Below are 22,645 nucleotides of genomic sequence, written 5' to 3' on the forward strand. Positions count from 1 at the left end.
GCATACCACGTTTCTAAAGGGAGGCAACCAACGTGGAGTCTTAACAGAGGGATGTGTGGGTGCTATTAATGTAAATGAATGTATAGGGACACACATGTCTCACTTTCACAGGCTGCGCTGGAACAATTCTGCAAGTAATCCGCCGTTATCGTCCCCGAGACAGCCGAGCACATCGCCCACATGACTGATGGATGATATGGAATATATTCATCTGTAATCCATTGCAGCCTATGTAAGAAAAACACACAGTAAGTTGATTATTGAGCAGATGCAGCAAAGTTGTGTTATATATTTTGAATTCCTGCCGCAATTATGGGGAGTATTTGGAAAGGCTCACATGTGACTGAGAACATCAGTTTCATAACCTGCTGGCAGGTCAACAGGTCCTTGTTCAGTTAAAGCGATGGTGACACTCTCATAAATCCCACTGAGTTGTGTATTATAATGATTAACGAAAACCGCTGAGGGGTTTTAACATGTGACTCGCTTCAAATATGAGTTTGCTTGGATATTATTTTACAATGTATTTGTTTATTGTGCGTGTAAATCACTAATAATATCCTACAGTGTAACAGGAGCTACACGTGAAACAAACATGCACGTGAATGCACCTCTCAGACCAAACTCAAAGGACATCAGTCAACTTTAATGCCGTACGTCAAAGAGTCTCTCAAGTTATCCCTCCTCTCTACACTGAAGAGAACTTCCTAGCAGGACTACACTGGTTGATTTCTTGCAAAAATACAGAAGAAATTACCAAAATCAAGTTGATATTTTCCAGATTTAATGTCTTCAATGTGCCAAAATCCCTCCGTGTTTCCACAGATAGTATTTCCTTGCTGTGCTGTGGCAGAGAGATACATCTGAGGGATCTTGCATGGGTTCATTGCAAGGAGACAACACCAGCAATAAACCTGACAGACACACTGGCAGATCAACCAAATCCATTTGGCTACCCAAAATGTAGCCTTAAAGTAGCTTCAGCTGAGGTTTTATGAAATGTCTTCACAGGACACGAACTGTGGATTTTTATCCCTGATCTTTTACCAGCTTTGACAGCATCAGCTGGTAATGCTTTCGTCCTGTGGTCCTGGAGACACCTTGTGTAGCGGAAACTATCACAGAAGTGATTCTGAGTATTTTGCCAGGTGTTTTATATATATTCATCTGTCTGGACAGATTTTTGTCAGCGTCACAATCATGTAAGACACAGTCACAAAACCTTATTTTATGTGTAGTACAGATCAGGATAAAGGTTGAGTTCGGAGATGGGTGTCATCTGAGCAGGGTACCAGAACTAGGGAGGCAGGAAGTAGGAAATGGGCAATTGGTCCTCCACTTCAGAGCCCTGGCACACATTTGTTTTAAGCTGCAGATCACTTTAACCCAGTTCTGATGATTTCTGTTCACTCTAATGCAGCTGGTGCTGTTTTCATCTTGTCTCACTGTGGACAGACAACCGTGCAAGATACAGTCATGAAACATTACAGGTGTGTAGTTAAGATCAAAATGAAAGCTGTGTTTGAAGATGGCCGCGGTCTGAGCCCCCACTTTACACCACATTTACTGTCCTGGCTGGAGACACCGACTGTTGCAGGAACTACCACAGAAGAGATAAGAATGAAGGCTGAGTAACATGGGTGTGTTCTCATGTAATAATGTAGTAATCACTACTGAGTCGTCATGGGTCGGACGTGGTCACATTGGCGGGTGATGCAACAGGTGTGATCCTAATGCAAGATGCTGTCTGGTTTATTGTCTAGTTAAAAAAAGATTATTTCTTGCACAGACCGATTGAGATATCTGATTATAAAGGCAACAGTTTGAACATATGTAAAGTTTTACACTTAAGTTCGATTCATTTATGGCTGATTTTTGTTCCCAGACAAAAGTCACCATTGATATTCCATCAAAATGATTCAGGAACCAGGGTGTAAAGAAAGACCTCTTTGAAGTTCTGGCCAAAAGTGTATCATATGAGAGCACTCCTGACTGGCTTTGGCCTTGTAACCTTATACATGTGCCAGTGTGCCAGTTAGCTGAGCACCGGGCCCAGAACCGCTCTTTCAGCTGCAGCTTTTTACAGCTTTGTTCAGTTTGTGTGACACGCTGTCCCTTTTTTTAATTTATTTTTTTCCTAATTTCTTTTTATTTTGTCTTATTAATGCTGGGTTTTTTGGCAGGGAGCTCGCTTTTAAAAATTTGACAGCCTGGCTTGGTGTCACACATGGATTTCGGGGCGTCCTCGGGTTGTTCAGCACATTTAATGGTAGTTTGAAGCTGGCCTTTTCTGAAAACAAATCAAAACAAGTGTCTTTTGTTTTGCGTTTGATACATCGGGCACAATAGGCCGAGGAGGGTAGTTTAGCAGTGGGAATAAGAGTGTGTGTGTGTGTGTGTGGGGGGGGTGTATGTGTGTGCTAGCGTGATTGTCTGTGTGTGTGAGTGTGTGTATGTGCAAAAGCACATGTGCGTGTATTGGCCTAGAGAGGCGAAGATCTGCCCTACTTTCAGCCTACTATTTCTTTTGTTAGCATTCAACAACTTCCCTTGATATGTTGATGGTGGGTCTGTGTCTAAGACTCACGGAAGCTGTACTTGTTGAATGTTAACAAAATAATTGTTGTTTTATCTTCGTTAAAATGACAAGGTGCTCCAATGTAAGCAGGAAGTACAACAGTGGAGACGTTTATCTTTGAACATGGACAAAGGAGACAAGTGTTATGCTTCAGTGCCGTAGAAAAAAAAAACCTTTTTACAGAAATACAGCATATTGTGTAACCTACCCAGAGGAAGATCTCTGTTCTCTATAATCAGAGTGAAACATTGCTGGGAATCTGCACAGATGTGGTTATGCACTTTCATATTTGCCAAAAGGGGCAAGAACAAAAGAATATATTGAATGTGGTAATGTCTTTAAGCTGATAGGTGTTTGTAAGCCAGAACAAAATGTTTCTGCAAACCATGGACACCTTCAAACTGTGCGATTCATGCGTATCATATTAATATCTGTATGTGTCATATCACATTCACATTACATGTATATGAGCTGGCGACACGGCTGCCAAGCTGACATGATGGCCACTGTTCAAGATGGTGTTTCAACACTTGTAAGCATGAACCAATGGGTGTTTATGACATTTTGTGACATGGTTTTGACGAGGGGAACCAGGTAAGCAGTGGCGGACTCTGGATGTTTCAATGGCATGAGTGGAAAACAATGAAAAGGGCACCAACACGCAGAAAGTTGTGTCATGTCCATGTTTTTTCATTGGAAGGACACCCTAGAGGGCACCTTATCATGTTTTATTTAACATAGGAGCATCCAAGAGGGCACTTTTGCAGGGTTTTTCTGAAGATTGGGGGACCGGGGGGGGGGGGGGGGGCACACCTCCCCTGGTGCCCCCCTGAGTCCACCAGTGCAAGTAAACCAAAACATGATGACCCGAACCAAGTGTTTAATGTGCCTAAACCCAACCAGACCATGAGCAGTGTTGTCACAGCACAACATGGAAGATGGAACATAAATAAATGTAAAGTCCCAACATATCTGTGGTTTGTGGAAACATCACCAACATTTGCTCTGGTGATTCTGTTGTTTACATCCATGGCAGGTTAGAAACTGAGTCAAACCTAAAAAAAAAACCCTCAACCTCAAAGACAAACTTCTGCTCCAGGGCCTCAGTTTTATATTCATTAAATTCACCAAATGAGTCGCTGAGATCTCTGAACAGTGAAGTGAAAGATTGGTTTCACCTCTGTATCAGGAGAAACTTCAGGAACGACTCTGATGAAGACACAGATGGCGTTGAAACGTTCATCATTCAGTAAAGTGTGTTGCCTTAAATCCCAGTGCTCCAGTGTACTTATAGCACCAGACAACAACCTGACTGACCTTTTGTGTTTTCTTCCTCAGTCAGACCTATTATAGTTATTAAGTTATTTTTTTAACTAGACCGTGGTGAAGTACAGGACTACACGCTGTGTCCTTTCCTGAGAGACTGCAGTGTATCCCAGCCAGAACAGGAGCTTTATAACTGCCTTTTATGGTTTGTAGGATGTCAAAATCTTAATCTCAAAGTTGGTTTACTTAACATGCAGTTGTGGTTCTCACAGTCACATCCGATCCTCGCCGAGGAACCCTCCATTTGGGATTCCGGGTCTAAGTCCATCTTTGATGAAAGGGCTTGGATGAAAACTAGCAGACACTTGTCTGCCGTCGTCTACCACCAGCATTGGAGGATTCCACCGCTAAGTCATGTGATTTACTCCCAACCGCTGTACATTCTTCCAAATCTCCTTTCATCTCCGTCCCGGTGATGAAAAGCACCACCATTACCTCTTTAAGAGATAGCATTAAACAAGAGCACAAGCCGGTGATTTTTGCAAAGATCCCAATTATGCAGTGTAAACATCTGCATGCCATTTGTACGTTTACGTCTTTAAATGCCCCATCATCGTTTTCTAAAAGTCACATTTAATGATATGAGCCACGGGCAAATCGATGCACGAGCAAGTGAAAGCGTCTCCGAAGCTATTATATGTGATTTTTTTACAGCACAGATCATTTGTGTAATGATATTAACACACACACACACACGCAGGGGAGGGAGTGTGCAAAACGTTGACGTCTGAGTGGCAGAGAAGTGTTGCCACAGCAGTCCGACTGGGGTTTGGGATGGAGTGAGGTGCGTGAGTTGATGTTAGATGCAGCCATCCGACGTTGTTGGCCTAATTATGTAATAAAAGGGGCATAAATGCTTTGAAGTCCTAAGTGCAGTTGTCAGTTTCTTTGAAGGCAAATAGTAATTGTCATGTTCACTGCCTCACAAATCAAATCTTCTACACATGTTTCCTCCTCCCCGAAGTCAAAGTCTATGCCCTCCCTGCTACACACACACACACACACACACGCCACAACAACCTTTACGGCTGCCTTGATCTGCTCGCAATACAGGAACTGCCGGGCCCTCCACCCTTTCATGCCCTGCCTCAGTCACCCACATCTGGAGCTGGTCAAAGTCTTAAGGTCCCCAGGGAGAGATTTTTGGTGGCCCCCCAAAAAGAAAAGTCCCATTCTGTCACTTCCTGGAGTCCAGGAGGGGATAAAAGATGACCGCCCCCACCGTGAGGAGATGCACAGATCCTTAGATCTCTTCCTTTGTGATAAAATGTTAGCATTTTCTGCAAACCACTTGTGTAATAGGCTACGTACCATATTGACACGTCGACAAAATGTGTCATATCACGTTCGTGGTACATGTTTATTACCTGACTAAGTATTAAAGGTGCAATGTGTAAGAATTTTGGTACACTTTTTTTTTTTTAAACCTGACATCATCAAGAAAATGTGAATAAATAACAGTTTTGACATTATGCCAGTGACATCTAGTATTGTGTTGCAGAAATATCTCCCAAAGTTAGCATGCTAACCAACTAGCCCCTGCCTTGTAATACCACTCCAAGCTCCCAGTCTGGGCTGTTAGCTGCACGGCTAACTATGGTAACTGAGTTAACTAGCTAATGGGAGCTATAGTTAGCAGCAGTTAGCGGTTGTTTCTGGTGATATGATGCCCTTCTTTTTGACAGGTGGACAGTTCTTACATATTGCACCTTTAAAAAAAATGGTTATTTTTGTGGTGCAATCGCAGCATTTCAACATTTGTAAGCGTGACATCATCGGATACTTTTGAGGAGACCTCGGGAAGATTTAAAGTTGTGTTTGTGGCGACAAAAAACATATTTTTCACAGGAAGTCGGGACATCTGCAGCCATTTTTGTGGCATCAAAAGACCCCGGGGCATCTCCAGCTGTGTTTGTTGTGACCAAAACAGCTATTTTAAGCCGAAATGTGATGTTTTCCTGACCCTAACTGAGGGGTTCTTGTACCTAAACCTAACCAGAGTACAATCACAGCGTTGTGACGAGTTGCAACGTAAAGAAATGTTAAGTTTTAGCTTATCTGTGGTTTTGCAGAAACTTAGGAACACAAACATTCATTCTGACGATTGTTGTATTCTTTAGGCAACATACACAACCATCGAAATCGAGAGCTAATTTCATTGTGATATAATTGACATGTGTATTAAATCTTGACTTAACCTGGGGATCCCATAATGCTGGTTAAACAAAAATTGTGAAAAATATAAAAAAAATGTCTTCCTGTATCCGTCTCTCATATTGTGTCCAAACCTTGTGTATCTATGCACATTTTAGCTGCATGTGTGAGTCTTTGTAAACGCTGGGTGTGTCTCAGGGGAGTCCACTCAGCCTTCAAGTCCTAATAAAGAGGTTTTCCATAACATGATGAAGCCTGCTCCAGGCTACAAATCCCCCTTCTTCCCAGTCATTTGAATAGTGAGCTGGTCCCATTGGATGTTATCCTCCCCCCCCCCACCTTGAAGTTCAAACTCACGTTAAATAACTTCCTTGTTCCTGTGCAATCTTTTTCGACTACGGTGTTGAAAACCAGGTGACTTACCCTCGGGCACGGCTTTATAAAGTCACATCCTGCTACATGCTGCATGAGATCCTTGTGGGCTAGCCTGGGTGTCTCAGACTTATGTCTAAGAGGTTTATCAGCTCGTGCCTCAGAGATTAGTCAGCGCTTACTATCAGGATGATTGCACTTCAAACTCTACTTATCAAGCCAATTCAGTGGCTGTACTTACTCCTCTTTAACAAATGCGACGCTAGAAATGAAATCCCCACCAAAGAGAGCTTAAATGAATACATAACTTTATTTAAATAAATGCTTTGTCATAACAAAAAAAGACAAAGGTTAAAAGAGTACATAAATTACAAGTTGAATAAATATTACACAGTGATATTCACTTTAATAATTTGAGATTTTTTGTCTTTTTCTTTTCTTATTTGTCTTATGTAGATCCAAATACTGACCATTTTTTTTATTTCCCACTATCCTCCTGCCACCGATGGGTCTAATTCACAAGCCAGTGAACACCAAATTATGAAGGAGAAAAAACCAATTGTGTTGTCTCATTACATCCAGAAAGTGTTATGTACTCAGAAAAGAAGCTGAACTGTCGTTACTGTACTACTGAAGTATGAAATGTGAAGTTTAAAACCAAGTAGGAGACGTGAAACCTGAGGAAGCAGGCTGCGAGGAGCAGGAAGTCACTGATAAACCTTGAATCTCACACTTGATTTGATCCCAGATATCAGATTATTCACTGTGTTTTTCATCTTCCTGGTTTCAAGTGTTGCATTCCCCAGATTTCCATGACTCCTGGTAACTGTCCCGCTAACTGTAATCTAATGTCATGCAATTGGTGACCCCGTATCGGGGGAAGTGGCTAGGCCCTGATTATGACCAGTGCCCATGGCGTTCGCTCTTCCTCTTTCCTCCCCCCCCTCCCTCTCTCTCTATATCTCATCTCTCTGTGCAATTGGCCATGAGAACATCTCTAGCTCTGTGTTACTTTCAATCTATTTTTTTTTTTTTCCCCTAAAAGATGTTGCTGTATTGGGAGGTCCCAGGCATGGGCTTGCACAGCCCCTGTCGACATATATTACCTCAAAGCACCACCTTTAAACAAAAAGGTAAGCACAAGATAACACAACATTTAGCTTTTTGTGGCTGCTTTTTTTTCTCTTTTTTTTTTTTAAAGTTCCACTAACTTCATGATACCACATCTTAGGACGTCGTTGTGTGTCAATATCAATAGTGAGTAACTGAAATAAGTGCAAGCTGCTTTTTCTTTTTTTTTCTCTTTTTTGAAAGTGGTGGTGGGGATTTGGTGTCGGAAGTGGGGCGGGGGGGCGAGGAGCCTCGATAATAATATATTCACAACTGGAAGCCATTTTTTTAAAGGATGCACATGTTTGATTTTTACCTCCAAAACATCCTTTTTGTTTGGCTTCCCCTCTCTGGCAATCATATACATTGGCATTCACATGAAGAAAAAAAAAAAAAAAAAAAAGCAAGAATCTTAGCTTATTGGTTGTCAAAGAAAAGAGAAGAGGGAGGCGTAACGGGCTGCGCTAACACAGCCGTTCCTCACACATCAGTCTTGTCCAGAGTTGCCCCGAGTTACAGATTACAAACAGATTTTTTACAGGAGCTACCATTCACCGTTCTTCTCTTAACAAGAACTAAACCTCTTGACGGTTGTATCAAGTATCAGCTCCAGCTTTGCGGGGCCGTCTGACAGAAAAAGGAAAATCGCCCCCGTGTGATATCCATGTCACTTTCACGTCACTATTTAAATGTATTTGCATGTAGGAAGGCACTGTGACTTGCACACCGAGAGAGAAAAACGACCCTGTTATAACCTGTAACCTTTTTTTGTTTTTGATCATGCTCCTCTTAAAATGTAGGCTTAAATACAACCTATGTATCGAAGGCATGTGAGCAGAAGGGTTTCCAGAGGGTTAGCTTCTTTGACTGCCCTGTCGTCACATGACTCTGGGTCACTTTTGTTTCCTGACAGGCTACGAGGACCTATTCAAATTCTTTACAGGCTAAAAAAAAAATCTTCTTTTTTTTTTTCCCAAAGCACAATAACATTGTTGTCATACTAATGTTTCTACAGGAAAAAACAACATTCAATAACTATATTTAAAAGTAATGTAATACACCATGGTTACACTGTAGTAGCAGTACTGAGGGGAAAACCACTTGATAAAAAGGAACATGGCTCAAAAAAGTGGGCGGTCTTTACTTCACTGAAGGCAAAGAAAACAGCACAAACAAAACCATACAAAACTACACTTCACACAACTGAATCAGAGAAGCAACTGGCCTGACTGGCAAGTTTTTGATTATGCACTCAGCTCCCAAAAAGATCGAAGTCAAAACTCGAGTCCTCATCGCTTAAGCTGGAAACACTCGTCTTTTATTTCACCGGTAGAGTCAGCGCTTTCTCTTAGCTCTGTGTCGCCCTGCATGGCAAGTGTCTGTTTTTTAATAGGCACAGTTGGCATATCAGGCTAGCTTCATTGTCGAAGAGCCACTTACGTAGGTTCATCTGTGACGATCTGCTTTACTCTTGTTTCCAAACGCGTCCCGAGATCGGTTATAGAGAAAAAAAGGCCAGCCCCCAAGACCACTTCAAGCGCTAGCAAATACTTGTTGTGACAAAAAAAAAAAAAATCAAAACAAAAAAGAAAGAAAAATAAAAAGGACATTCTTTTTTTTGTAATAGGCTCACTCCGTCATACACCAACACAGGCTGACACACACCACACACTCGCACTGTACACACACACACACACATTCATGCACGCATCATTTTGTGAAGTTACACATATCTAAGCAGGTTCCCCTATTCATAAGTGCTCTGACAGAACCACATACCCAGATAGAGTCAACTGTTACAGCATATCCCCATCTATTGTTTCTTTTTTTTTTTCTTTTGGAAAACAGACAAAAAAAAACCAAATTTACTCTGCCAATCGTCGGCTCCGCAGTGGCATCGTGTTTCCACAGCCTAAAAACTGATCTGTTGTGCCTGATACATTTTTTTTTTTCTTCTTCGCAATGATTTCGTGTTAATTTTTTTACATCATACAAAGTGTTGTATTGAAACCTCCAGCTTCTATAAAAATATATCCGTTGAGTGCATATATTTTCATGGATCTGCAGCCAGCGGACCTGCCTCGTAACAAGGGGGGGTCCCCGAGAGCAACAGTCAAGGGATCGAAAGTGAATCTTCTGGGACTTTTCCCCTCGTTTGGAGATGAGTGCTTGGTCGACGACAGAAAAGAAAAGAAAAAAAAAATAAAATACAGGTGTCTTTTGTTCAGCCTGTTCTTTCGTTTTGGATTTTTTTTCTTCCTTTTTTCTCGATTTGAAAAAAAACAAACAAAACTCTTGAAGCGAACGGAGGGCGGAGCATACAGGTGTGATTCAGAAGAGGAGGCGTGGGCCCTGGGTCACGTGGTGGTTAGGGGTGGGGGGATGGGGTGTCGAGGGTGGTCCGCCCCTTTTTTTTTTTCACTCGTTGTTGTTGCTGCTTTCCAGGTCTTTACATTGAATGTCCCCTCCGCTGTAGTCCGTGCCGGGGAGCTGAACGCCGTACTTGTCCACACACCAGCAGATGCCTCGTTTGCGTCCGCGAGATGGCTTGCACTGCGGGACAGAAAACAAGATTATGGTTAGAGTAAAACCAGTTATTTGCAGATCTTCGCGAATTAAGCTCGCAGTTTGGTGCCAGAGGGGTCGGGTTTTTATTTAATTGTCAACAAGTTTGAAAGAAAAACTAAAAAAAAAAGGATTTCCATCAACTGGTTTGGACCAAAAGAACTAGGCTACCTGAGGTTTAGTTTTGTCAGAAGTTAGCGGTATAGGCTAGGTGGCTACATGGCTGCAATAAAAACCAGTTGTTTGCCAACCACTGATAAACCTTGAAGGAGAAGAAGAAGAAGAAGAAGAAAACCCAGTTACCATATCCATTTATGAGTGAAAAACTAAAAAGGTCTTCAGGAATCTTTCAGCAGAAACAGCCAATAAGTCATGTTCGCTACGTCAGAACTTATTTGGAAAAGTTTTTTCCATCTCACATTAGCTATCTTTCGACTAAGGCAAAAACCACCTCAAGCGAGCTTAAAGACTTTTTAAGCAATTTGAGGACTTGAAAAATTGAACGATTCTAAATACGAGATATTGATGCAAAGTCAAAATGTGTGCAGAGTTTCTCACCTGCTTGCGCTTGAAGAACCCTTTTCTGTCACAGTTGGGAAGGTACAAAGACAGAGCCATGACACGAGAAGTGTCCTTCATTCCCTGAATGATCCCATCCAGTTTTCTCCGGCACGGACCCTGCAGGGGAACGACAGCACGGGGTTATGATGAAGCCACACAAGTCATTAGAGGTCATTCTGTGTTGAGAAACAGTGGCTTTAAAAATGACACAGGATCAAACTGACATCCAAAACTTACAAATTCAGGCTCATGCTTGTCGATGGGCAGAGGGGAGTAATCCATGGGGGGGCCCAAGTGGCGCTGCTTGCCAAGCTTCCTCTTCTGCTCTTTGCGTAGCGCGTGGACTTTTTTACTGTTCACAATGTCTTTGGGAAGCAGTGGCACTTTAGCTGGCTGCAGCTCCTCTGTAATCTCTGTGGTTATGGCGTCCTCATGAGACTCACGATCTGCACCAGAGACAATACAACACGGTTGATTAATGTCACACTTTAAAAAACGAGCCCCCGACTTCATTAATGAGCTGACACGTTAGTATTTGTGAATGAAATATGTGTTAATTAACAAGGTGTAATGTTTGGCAGTGGCTGGCAAGTTCAGGCTCAGGCAACGCAACATTGACATATCATCACCATAAAAAGCTTTTAGCATGTTAGCTAACAGCTGCTTCTGAACACAACCAACAGACATTAGCCTTCATTCGGAGTAATGTTTCAGTCCATGCAGCGGATGTAAGTCGAGTATTCGCTCTCGTTTTTTAGCTCTGTTTTGGTCTCCATCAACTCAAGAGGCAAATATCTGTTGCTAACATTGCTTGACTGCTGCTTTGTGCTGGCCAGGAAGGGTGCTGGGGGTTTATCATAGCACGTTAACCCACATATCAGAGTGTAGAGACTGATAAGAGCTCCGTGAATAAACAAAACAATAAGCTGAAAGGTGGTAAAATGTACTTGTTTGATCCATCGGTAATCTAAAAATACTTTATGACCTAAGTCTGCAATATTTCTTTTAAAGCTGCACAAATCAGTATGTTTAATAAATGACATTCAGAATGGTCTCGGAGAGTCCCCTCAGTATCTCGATGCACGACAGGACAGTGCAATGTATAATGACATGTATAGGGTTTTGATAAAATGGTGATTGACAAGACTAATACTGAAATGTCACCAAACCTCAGAAAATGTTGCTGTTTTTCTCTGGAACATCTGTTTTTCACGATGAAACTAGTCTTAAATTTTTCCTTGAACGAGAATGTAAAATTCAGGAATGTTAAGCGTCTCTGTAAAAGCTAATGTCTGATCTAATAACAGTCATCTCAGACCTGTAATCGAGTATTACGACCCGAAAAAGCTAATAATGAAGTATTCGGTATCTTTATCATAATGCTGCTTGTTAATTAATTCGCTCTCTGCATAAATCATAAATGCTCTGCAGCTTGTTGGTCCGTCCCACGTGAGCACAATACCAGGTGCTTTTCCCGCGGTTTACGCCACCAACTGTTGCTTCCCCATTTGTTTATAGAGGAGGGGAGAGGCTGGAGCTGATCAACAGCTGATGAACTCAGCTTTTCTCACCCAACACCCTCCAACACCTTCTTCTCTTCTCAATTTAATAGTTACAGAATAAATGTTCGAGCTGATAAATCCTGCTGCCCATAAAAGCAAAACAGATCCTGTCTTTTAAATGTCCTTAACATAACCGTGAGACATGTCGGTCTTAAAGTCAGTTGAAGCCACACATAAATACAGATACACGGACACCGGGCAGCGCATGTTTGCCAGCAAACAGACCTCTACGAGTTTGGGAAAACTGCATCACATGTTGCACGGCTGCCTACACTGTGCCTGGAAAATTTGCTAACACGTTATCTGGACTGCTAGACTTCAACAGGGACCGAGGCCTCTGAGAGTCGTAACTTTACGGCGACGTGTCCCACATTAAACTGATTCATATGTCAGGCTCAGGAAAATCCAGTTGCTCTGCGGACTCGTATAAATGCTTGTACATTTCTGTCACATTTTTTATGGACTTCTTCGACTCGTTTCAGCTCCCCCAGGGGGCACTGCAGTCTCAGGCATCCGAAAGTCCTCTCTCGATAGGATGTTCACAGGTTGGAGTCCTTTATCCTTAACCTATCCTCCCCTCCTCCCCACCCCCCACAACCTCCTATCTTTGGGGCTCAGCCTCTTAAGCCTGGACCCCTAGCCAGAGGTTCTTTGAGGCCACAGAAAGAAGCTCTCAGCTCCCCCCCCTTGGCTTAGCAGTACCATAAGTACAGAGTTATTGTGGGGACTTTGCCAGGCCCCAACTGGCTGAAGCGATGGTGCCAGTGGATGACCCTGGTTATATTTATCTGACAAGGAAACCCGCCGTGGTGCACAGGGCCAGACGCACTGAACCAGAGAGGAATGTTGGCTCACCGACTGCAGGCCAACTGCTGCTGAAAGTCAAATCTACTTCCATACTTGTAGAGAATAAGTTGGAAAAATATGATTTAGCAAGTTGCCATCACTTCGCTGACTGGCCCTGTTAGTACACAGCCGCCGTAGCGAAAGGCACTGAGACGTAAAAAGGACACGAGCTCCCGAGAAAACTGATGTTCAAAGAGCCTGACACAGCATGAGCGTCTGGAGTCTCTGGGAGGGGAGGGAGGGGGCAGGGTGATTACCAGAATTGGGTCTTTGGCTTCTGCGCTGCATTGCCGTCTCTTTGAAATTAATCTCACAACTCATGACTTGGCAGGCCTTGGTTTGTGTTTAGATATGTCCTTGTGTCTCCCCGCTCAGACTACGAGGCTATTACTCGCTATAAATAAATACGTCAAACAAGCATTCCTGTGTACACCATGCATGTGACCGCTGTGGAAAAACTCTTTATTTCTGCTGTACAGTCCAATAATTTCTCAGGGCGCTTGATTAAAATGCCACATATTTGGCGATGAAATAAGCTGTCGAAATACAGGGGCTGTGTTTTTTTTTATTTTTTATTTTTTAAAAACGTGCATTCTTGTTTCATGTGTAATCTCATTCGAGCATATAAATGGCCAGACTGAGAGAGGTCTGAGCCATGGCACATCAATTATATTCACCTTACAAGTCAGTCGCTTTGAGAAAAAGTGCTTCTTTACAGAGCGACACGGGATAAAAACCACAAAAAAAAAAGAAGAAAAAAGAGGTTTTCATCTGCTTTTCTGAAGACAAAAAGGTGTCTGGCTTATTTTCTCCTCCGCCTCACAAAATCACCAAATTCATCTTTTCTGAAGTGGGCTCTTCATCGCAGCCACAAAACTCAGTTTTTCCATGCTCAGGGTACCCAGCTTGTAAAGGAGGCTTAGAGGGTCTGTGTTTAACTCCTGAAACTCAGCCAAGAAGCTGGACAGAGGCCAAGTGAGCCAAGTCATGTGCAGCTCTTCCATTCAGCCGAGCCCAAAGCTGTGCCGCTATCTCCCTCTCTCTCTCTGTGCTCGAGTTAAAGATTTCATTAGGACGAGAGGAGCAGAGTAGCCAAAGGAGGTGCACCTGATACTTCTCTGTTTAAAAATTAACATCTGCACACAATTATGCTTCATGAATATCCCAAGTTTCTTACGGGCGACAGTCCAAGCATGAAAGGTAAGCTACCCCGTCTTTGGATTTTTCTCTCCACTGGATCTTTAAGACTATAATAATACCATTTGGATGGCAAAAAAAAAAAGAGGCAGGACAATAGATTCTCTCACCTTTCATTGGATTTCCCGGCATAACACCACATTTATTATGTCCTGCCTTTGATTAAGTCAGTCTCTGCGCTGCGTCTGAAATTACATCTTTACAAGATGTAAGAGAGTCGTGAATAAAAGGTGCTGTTTAATCTCAACAGGGGGTAGGACAAGATAATGTGGGGATAAATGAGCCCGAGGGCCCGTGTCATATAAAGCACCAGGCTAGTAAACCATCCTCCAGCCTCAGACCGCCTCCGCTGCTTAATATTTGAAAGCGAGGCCACGGCCTGATAACCCTGCAGTTTCTAGAGCAGAAAGAGAGGTGTGAAGCGGCCACTCGCTGAGGGATGACGTCAGGTCCTGAGGAACACTGGTCACAGAGGGGTTTTCAAACTTGTGTGCAGATAAAATGAAAAAAGGTTAGTATCAGTGGAGTAAAACACGTCGAGGATGATCCATCAAACAGGACCTGACAGCGGCACACAAAGCCCGGTTACATCAGCAGATTAAGAGATTGGTGACCGGAAAAAGGTTCCATTCCAAACAAGCCGGTCAGGAAAAGAAAATGTGGACTTTCTTTCCATGATTTTCTCTGTAAAGGAATCATTTTTCTGACCCTTATGTCCTGTTGCTTCGATTGGAATTTCTTTCTCGTGGTCTTTCTGCAAAAATGCAGGAAATAACTCTTCCCATGGTATTGTGCACGCAGAACGTGCTCATTGCAATCAAAAAGTTTCCTGCTTTTCTGAATGCATGGTATAAATAGCAACAAGAACAATTCAAGGATTGTAAAATCACATAACAGGACTTATGAGAGGATGCACAAACTTTCCAAGAGGGAAATACTGCTGTCGGTAAGCAAACTCTTGGGCCTGTTTACAGCTTCCGCAGTGCAAAATAAAATGCTCGAGCCCGTTTGCAAACCAGCCCCTTTTGAAAAGTGCATTATCAGAGCGAGGCACACGGCTCCTCTACTGTACATTCCTAATTTTGGTCTGAGGTCTCATCCTACATCTGGGTTTGGGTTTGCTACAAGCCGCACGGACGGACGCAACCTCTTTTTGGGTCACCATCACCACAACACAATTGCTGGGTGTGACGATGTTCTAACTCCCCAGAGGCAGAAGCAGCTATTTTGGCGAGCGCTCCTGGATGTAACTGTACAAAGCTGATCCCCGAGCAGCACAAAAAGAAACATCACAGTGGGCGAAAGAGAGCGAACTTCAACGTTAATTTGGGGTCGACACTTTTCTTTGCGGGGTTCGGTGTTAATCACAGAGCGACCGAGAACGAGCAAACCGCCTGACGAACACCATCTGAAGACGCTGTTTTGATCCTGAAATGATTTTTTTTCTCATTCCTCTAAAACTAAGAATCAACAATGACACAATGTCCATAATTATGTAACTTTTCAATGCCGAAGATTAGCTTAACAATGAAAAGGTTGACTTCTCCTGAGCAGCTCCAGGATTTCGAAGAACTCACTGGAGCCTCTATTGTTTTCCAGGAAAAGACCTATTTTTTTTTTTCCCCTGCTCGTGACTGTGAAGTGAGACAAAAAGCTCCTCTGTAGACACAATGAGATGATTCTGATCCTTTCTCACACCATGCTAGCATGTAACCAGGTGTTGGAGGTGAGATTACAGTACACAGGTCAGGTGTAAACACGTGACATCATTTTAAAGCCCAGCATGCGTCCATCAATCCCTTTTTTCTGAATCACATGCTGCCAGCGTAGAAAGACTACAGCGAGTGCTGATTTGTTTCACAGCTGTTGCCACCAGCAGGCTAGGTGTCAGTGACCAATAAGCTGTACAAATACCACTGTAAAGTTTTATAGGGAGAAATCAGGCAGGCGTGCCAATGAGGTTATGTGCTTGCCAGCGACAGCTCCACTGCTGCAGACTGATCACACTGTACCTCAAAACGCTAAGCGCAGACAAAACCAGCTCCACATCAGCGGTGTCGGTGTCACATCTGAGACCGTGTCTCTTTCGGCGTCAACGTTTTCTGTGAATTGCATGCTTTTTCTTCAAGTCTTCATGTGATATCTTGACAAAATGACCTTTGGAATAATTCGCCCGAGCACCTGCAACAGATCAGTTGCAGCATGCTAAGCTTTCACTGCACTGTCTCAGATGTTCAAGGTGAGACGGATGGAAAGCCAAATACAGTCTTTCCTTTCGCATGAGCCCATCATGAAGCCGTCAGGCAGCTGGGACCACACGTGGCCCGAGCTATATCTAACGTGGCATGTCTGTACGCGGCACGCAACGTCCGAGGTACGGTGGCTGGCTGCCATTAGTCGAAGTGTACGTTTGCTTTAGTTTCTCCGCTGCGACCCAAGAACCAGCTGTGTCGGGAGATGCAGCAAAAAGCAGATGGCGGTTCTCGAAGTTGTATGGCTTTTTTAAAAAGTGTGTGATGACAAGCGATTCTGCACGGCGCTTAGAGAAGAGAAGGCAGCGGCGGTGTGACTGTACATATGTGAGGTTCTCTGGCAAGCATCAGAAGTCTGCAGCCGCTCGACTCACTCATGACTGTAAATATCAATGACAAGGACATGTGACAAGAGAAAAACCACTAACTATTCAAAATGTCTCTGTGGCTGAAATAAATCTACATCTACACACATGCAAAGTGCCAAGACAAATGTAAAGTATTAAAGTTGTCAGTAAAGGCACCAGGTTTCCTGTTGCTATGCTAATAAGGGGCGTAGTATTTCTGTCCGTGTGTGTGTGTGTGTGTGTGTGTGTGTGTGTGTGTGTGTGTGTGTGTGTGGAGTATTCTGGATTTGGAACCACTCCCTAATCATCTTTTGTTTCTTGGCAAAGAGCAATCTGTTAAAACATAAGGCCCTTTCAGAAGCCTGAAGGACGAGGGGGCCTGCTGCTATGAAGTCATATCTGTTGGCAAGCGTCCGGGGCTCTGATTCACTCGTAGGGGGGCTAACAAAGTCTGAGTGCCCCCCAAAGCACATGCCACCTCCTGCGCCTTTACAATCCAAACAACTCCTGGGATCACAGCGCAGGAGCAAAATGTGAATTAATGCACCGCTGGGACGTAAACCCAGACGCCGAGTGACGGCCAGGATTCTTTTTCCTACATGAGCAGCGGAGGGAGGGGGCAGTGTCGAGATTCCTCCTCCTCCTCCACCACCCCCCCCCATTGTTTGGCCGCCCCAGTCAATATTTAGTAGGCTGCGGCTCTCATGGCCTCCCGAGTGTCGCGGACACTTGAGCTCCTCCTCCCTGTGTTTGCCTTGCTCAGCTGGTGCAGGCAGCACACACACAAGACAGCTGCAACCCCACACCGCAGGAAACCAGAAGCTCACCTCACCAGCGCCCATCAAGAGCAGCGGAGCCGTTTGACAGAAGGCCCTTCAGAGGAAAGAGGGAGCCAGAGGCATTCTGCTGAATCACTGCCTTGTGACTGAGCGCTCATGCAATGAATGCACCGCCAGAGGCAGGAAAAGATGCTCTGATTACCTCTGTGGGCCAACAAAGAAGTCAGGTTCTGTGTGTGTGTGTGTCCTTGAGTGTGTGTGTGTGTGTTCACAGCCAGAGTGAGACAAAAACTGCCTGAGGTGCCATCACTCACAACAATCACACACAATGCACACCCAGACACCCACACGGCCCCGCCCAAGTGTACATGTGAGCAAACACGCTCACACAGTTGAAACACACACACACACACACACACACACACACACACACACACACACACACACACACACACACACTTCCTTTCTTTACTTTCTGTCAGCGATCAATGCTCGTAAAAAAACACTTTTTGGAAACATGGGCATCCCGTTGACGAACCGCACCGCGCTGTAATGTCATGAGGAGGAGAGGTGAGGGTGCAAACAGCCCAATGACTCTGTCAACAGCCCAGATGAGCCCAGTGGTGGCCCATTTTATAGAATGAGGCGTGTGGCCAAAACCTTTGTGGTTCCCACCTACTTATCTAGTTGCTGACAAGCTGCTAAAACTCCTGAGTGACAGCCGAACCTCTCTGCTACACCTCGAAATGTCTTAAATCATTCAGGGCTGATGACTCTGCCTCTCTCTGTGTGTGTCTTTCTCTCTTTTCTCTCTCTCTCTCTCAAGCACACTGCAGCTTTTAGTGGTAATCCGACTCCTTGGGGTAGCCTGGAGACCTCCATCTATCTGAAATTGCGCTTAAAGAGGACAAGAAGTTTGTGGAGTGGCACCTCATTGCTTTTCCATATAAGATGATCTATAAACTGTGCGTTTCCCCCCTCATGGGTAGATTTCACCTCTCTAACACTGATATTGGAAAGGCGTATAAAAAAGGATGGAAACAGAGGAGGTTTGACAGACACTTGTTACAGCAGGAGGATATTAAAGGCGGCAATCTGCAGAATAAGCTCCACTTAGAGGGTTTCCCACATTTTCCCTCTTAATATCCCTTATCGTGGAGCGCACGGAGCGCTTTTCAGGAAGTTTGAGGCGGTGAAATATCTGAAAATAAGTGCGCTTTACAGTCAGCACTGCTTTGTAAAGGCAAATGTTTTAGATTAGGAGCTGCCTGGATGCTTGTCAGCCTTCTCTTCGGTCGTGCTGGAACCGCAGTTTGACAGCCGCTGTCCCGCACTGGAGGAGATCAGCCGGGACGCCGCATGTGCGTAACGGAGCGTCGAGCCCGCCCGCAACAGATGAGCGAGCCAGCCACCCGGCCACACAACCCCCCAAAACGATGAAAAATCATAATGAACAGCACCATCAGTGTCCTTCAGCGTGGATGCGGACACAACCCCAATGCGCGTTTACTGTCCCCACGCAGACCCGAGAGCAGCGGAGGGGAGGAATAAGCTCCTGCAGGCAGTTTAATCAAGGCGGGTGGATAAAAGTTAATCAGATGGCACCTCAAACCATCTGTCAAACAAACGGTCTGTCAGAGAGCAGCGGTACCGGCTACTGGTGCTCTGCAGGAGCGCGTCTACACGCCTAGGTGAGGAGGGAACCACCTGGGGTCCCCTGGAGGAGGAGGCAGCGATCACAAGACTGATTCTGTCTACAGATAATACTCTTTTTTTGCACACAGTGGATCCCCACATGGGACAAGACATCATCAAAGAAGAAGACCCTGCTGTCATTTTTTTTTTTTTTTTTTTGCAATCAAACCCTGCAGCCACATTATGAAGTTTGCTCCATGAAGCATGCATTCAGCCAGCCGGCCGGTGCGCGTCTTACCTATGGGCGGGTGAGCAGGTTTGTATCCTTTCTCGTTGGTGCACACTCCCCTGCCGTGGAGAAGGGCGTGCAGGGGTTTCTCCTCCCCGCTCCTCGGCAGGCAGCGGAGGCCCTGGGTGCACGTCCCGGTGTAAACGCCGCACGCCTGTCCCTCGGACAGGGCGCATGTTAGGCAGCAGCCGCAGCCCGGCTCCTTGACCAGCTGGCAGCCGACCGGGACCGGAGGGCACATGGACAGCGCCTTCTGGTCACAAGGCTCGCACGGCACGTATGAGCCCAAGCACCCGGACAGCCCCAAGATAAATGTCACCAAGAGGCAAAAACTCAGAAACATTGTTGGTGCTCTCTTCAGTTATAGCATAAAAAAACCTCAAATGCGAAGAGGAGGGGAAAAAGTAGACTGGTCTAATGAGCACAATGCCTCAGTCAGATAATCCGATTTTTTTTAAAGCTAAAGCCAAGAGTCTTTATCCAAGAGTGTTGCTATCTATTTAAAAAAAAAAAAAAAACACACACACATTCATTTACAGGCTTTGCGCCGTGCACCGCGCATAAAAAAAAACAGTTAAAATGAACAGTTTCAGATATATGTTTCTATGATTTTCTCCCGAGATATTATTGTCCTCCTGCAGGAGCAAAAGGCAGTTCTCTCCCTGCTGCTGCACAAAATCTCAAAACTTCTCTTCCCCCTTCAGTTTGGACTCCCAGTACTTTCTCCACCACAAGTTTTCAGAGCAGACTGATCAACTTGAGAGCTGCCTTGCCTTTTTAAAAACAGCCGAGCCCAAACCCCTAACTATGAATACGCTAAACAGCAGGGAAGGGAGGCGCACTTGTTCCACGGCTTGGCAGGCGGCCAAACATTTTTTTTTTTTTTTTCTTCTCCAGCAGCAGGAGGATCGCTCTTTCACCCTGAAGGCTGAACTGATGCCGAGGTGCAAGAGGCAGAGAGAGAGTAGAGAGATCCAAACATTTTCAGGCTTTCACTGCCTATAGAAACCCCTCACAGAGATGTTGGAGCTGCAGCACGCTGCAACAAATGTCACTCTTGCCACTCATTCAAACCTGAGATGAAAAACCTCTTGTAAAGTGTGAAATCATGTGCGTTTTCTCCCACTTTGACAGCCTGAGGTCAGTTCTCGGTGTCACAATCGTGGATTTTGAAAAGCTCCGATTCAAGTCTGAAGGAAAACTCATTTTCTTACATCACAATTTCTTCCCTGGCCACAGAGGATAAATCATCGGTAACCCCCCTGGCTTGAGTCATAAGTGCCTCATTGTCACGGAGGTTCAAGTGGAATATCCTTAGTAAGGAAAAGCAGGACCGTGTGGGAGCTTTGGCTGCTTTGCATTCACGGTTGGAACAGGAAGAAAGGGAAAAAAAAGGGATTTTGTCGCTTTACATAGCCCCGGAACAACCAAACATGCACTCAATCATTCAGCAAAAGGAAAATTGGATTAGTCATTTTTTTTTTTTTTCCAATTTGCAGCTTTTTTTCCGCTGAGCTGATTGTTGCTGTTTGTTTCTGCTGAGATAACACTCTGCAGGGATACCTGCTCCTGCACCTGTTGCTTCCATTGGACACCATTTGTGTTACAAATGGAGCCAAAGGGGAAATCCACCAACATGCCTCCCTCCTTCCTCTCTCTCTGCTTCCTTTTTCTCAGAGCACAGGAACAGAGATGAGGGGAAAGGATGTCACGAACTCTGAGATTTTGAAGCCTGACAACTTAAGTGCAACCGTGCTCTATTATTTTATAGCCTGTATGCAGAATAACCTGATTGCTTCAGCGTGTGTGTGCTCTGCCTCGCACCACATATGCGCTCTAAATCAGTCCCTCCACTCCCCCCCACCCCTCGGCTGTTATTTCCATCTCTGCAGCTTTCAGGGCAGATTTTTCTTCTTTAGTAATAGCGTGGTGTCAGGAAGCTATATCGCTTGTCCTTCCCAGATCCACTCACTGCTTGATAAATGGCCACAGCCATTTCCTAAACGTGGCTATCGTTTTACCTAACCCTGCATGTTGCAGGGCTGAGGATCCATAGAGGAGTGATTTACTCGCGTCGGTCGACCACTAGAAGGCACTGTTAGCAATGATAAGCTCAGTGGAGGAGCTCGCTCACATGTCCTCTGCAGAGAAATCAGAGAGATGACCACATCAACCCCACAGATTAATGTCATCAGAGCTTTTAAATGCACAGTATAGCGCCGGAGTCCGTGTTTTCTGCTGTGTCGGTGCACACGGATCTAAAAATAAACATTCTCCATGGAATTAGTGAGTGGATAATTACATAATCTCACTTGTATGAAATTGAATTCACATGGGTATTTTCTTTGGCACGAGCCTCGTAAATGTGATTTGTTTTCACCACAACATTAGCGTGGCACATGTTTAGTGTTTCCTTCACTTCAACTCAGCCACGATTTCTATAAAACTGGCTTTACAGACGACGTCGAAGGGTTCCATAACCACCACTGTTTACATATCTGGACTGTTTCTTTTTTTCTTTCCATGGCTTCTCCTCTTCCTTTAACATGCCTCCATCCCCGCTATCACTTCCCCATCTTTTAACGCTTTCAGCAGTAAACATCTAGAGTTTTTTTCCCCAGAGTTCGACACAAAAGGGGGACGAGGTGGTCGCCAGTGAAACCAGCAGCACGGAGAGAACCAGTGATGGTGAAACTTCTCACCAGCCGGCTCCCGAGCAAAGCGCTGCGGTGAGTCAGCGTTCCCTCCAAAACCAACAGGAGCGGCAGAAAACCCAGCGAGAGCAAACTAAGACATAAATCTGAGCTCCTGTGGCCAAAAACCCCGAGCAGCGATAATGAACAGGATTAAGACAGTAAAGCAGTGTGGATTAATGATGCATCCACCAAATCTCAGCCGGGCATGGGGTGATGGATGAAGAGAGAGGATGACAAATTACAAGGAAAATACGCTCCCAGTACGAGGATGTACACTGTTATACATGTTATCATCACCGAAAGGCACAAAATGTTCTCATTCCCCTTTTTTCTCATCCTTTGCTCAATGCAAATCTCAATTCCCCGAAGATCAGTT

General features: G+C 44.5%; 1 protein-coding gene across 1 annotated transcript; it reads right to left on the bottom strand.

Moving 5' to 3' along the window:
• Positions 1-9,500: 9,500 nt before the first annotated feature.
• Positions 9,501-20,069, bottom strand: igfbp5b (insulin-like growth factor binding protein 5b). Its single transcript, XM_073473854.1, has 4 exons — positions 19,583-20,069; positions 10,904-11,112; positions 10,664-10,783; positions 9,501-10,093 (listed from the first exon to the last, which is right to left on the bottom strand). Exons 1-4 carry the CDS (start codon positions 19,914-19,916, stop codon positions 9,959-9,961), a joined length of 798 nt encoding a protein of 265 aa, XP_073329955.1. The 5' UTR covers positions 19,917-20,069; the 3' UTR covers positions 9,501-9,958.
• Positions 20,070-22,645: the final 2,576 nt, after the last annotated feature.

Source organism: Pagrus major, chromosome 9 (genome assembly GCF_040436345.1).
Source record: "Pagrus major chromosome 9, Pma_NU_1.0".
NCBI classification, from domain to species: Eukaryota; Metazoa; Chordata; class Actinopteri; order Spariformes; family Sparidae; genus Pagrus; species Pagrus major.

What these genes read in the sequence shown, in the direction of transcription:
- igfbp5b (XM_073473854.1), bottom strand. Translation starts at nt 19,916, where the DNA reads ATGTTTCTGAGTTTTTGCCTCTTGGTGACATTTATCTTGGGGCTGTCC. An exon ending in ACCTGCTCACCCGCCCATAG is followed by an intron (nt 11,113 to 19,582) that starts GTAAGACGCGCA and finishes TCTCTGGTGCAG; the next exon opens with ATCGTGAGTCTCATGAGGAC. An exon ending in GGTTCTTCAAGCGCAAGCAG is followed by an intron (nt 10,094 to 10,663) that starts GTGAGAAACTCT and finishes TCTGTCCCGCAG; the next exon opens with TGCAAGCCATCTCGCGGACG.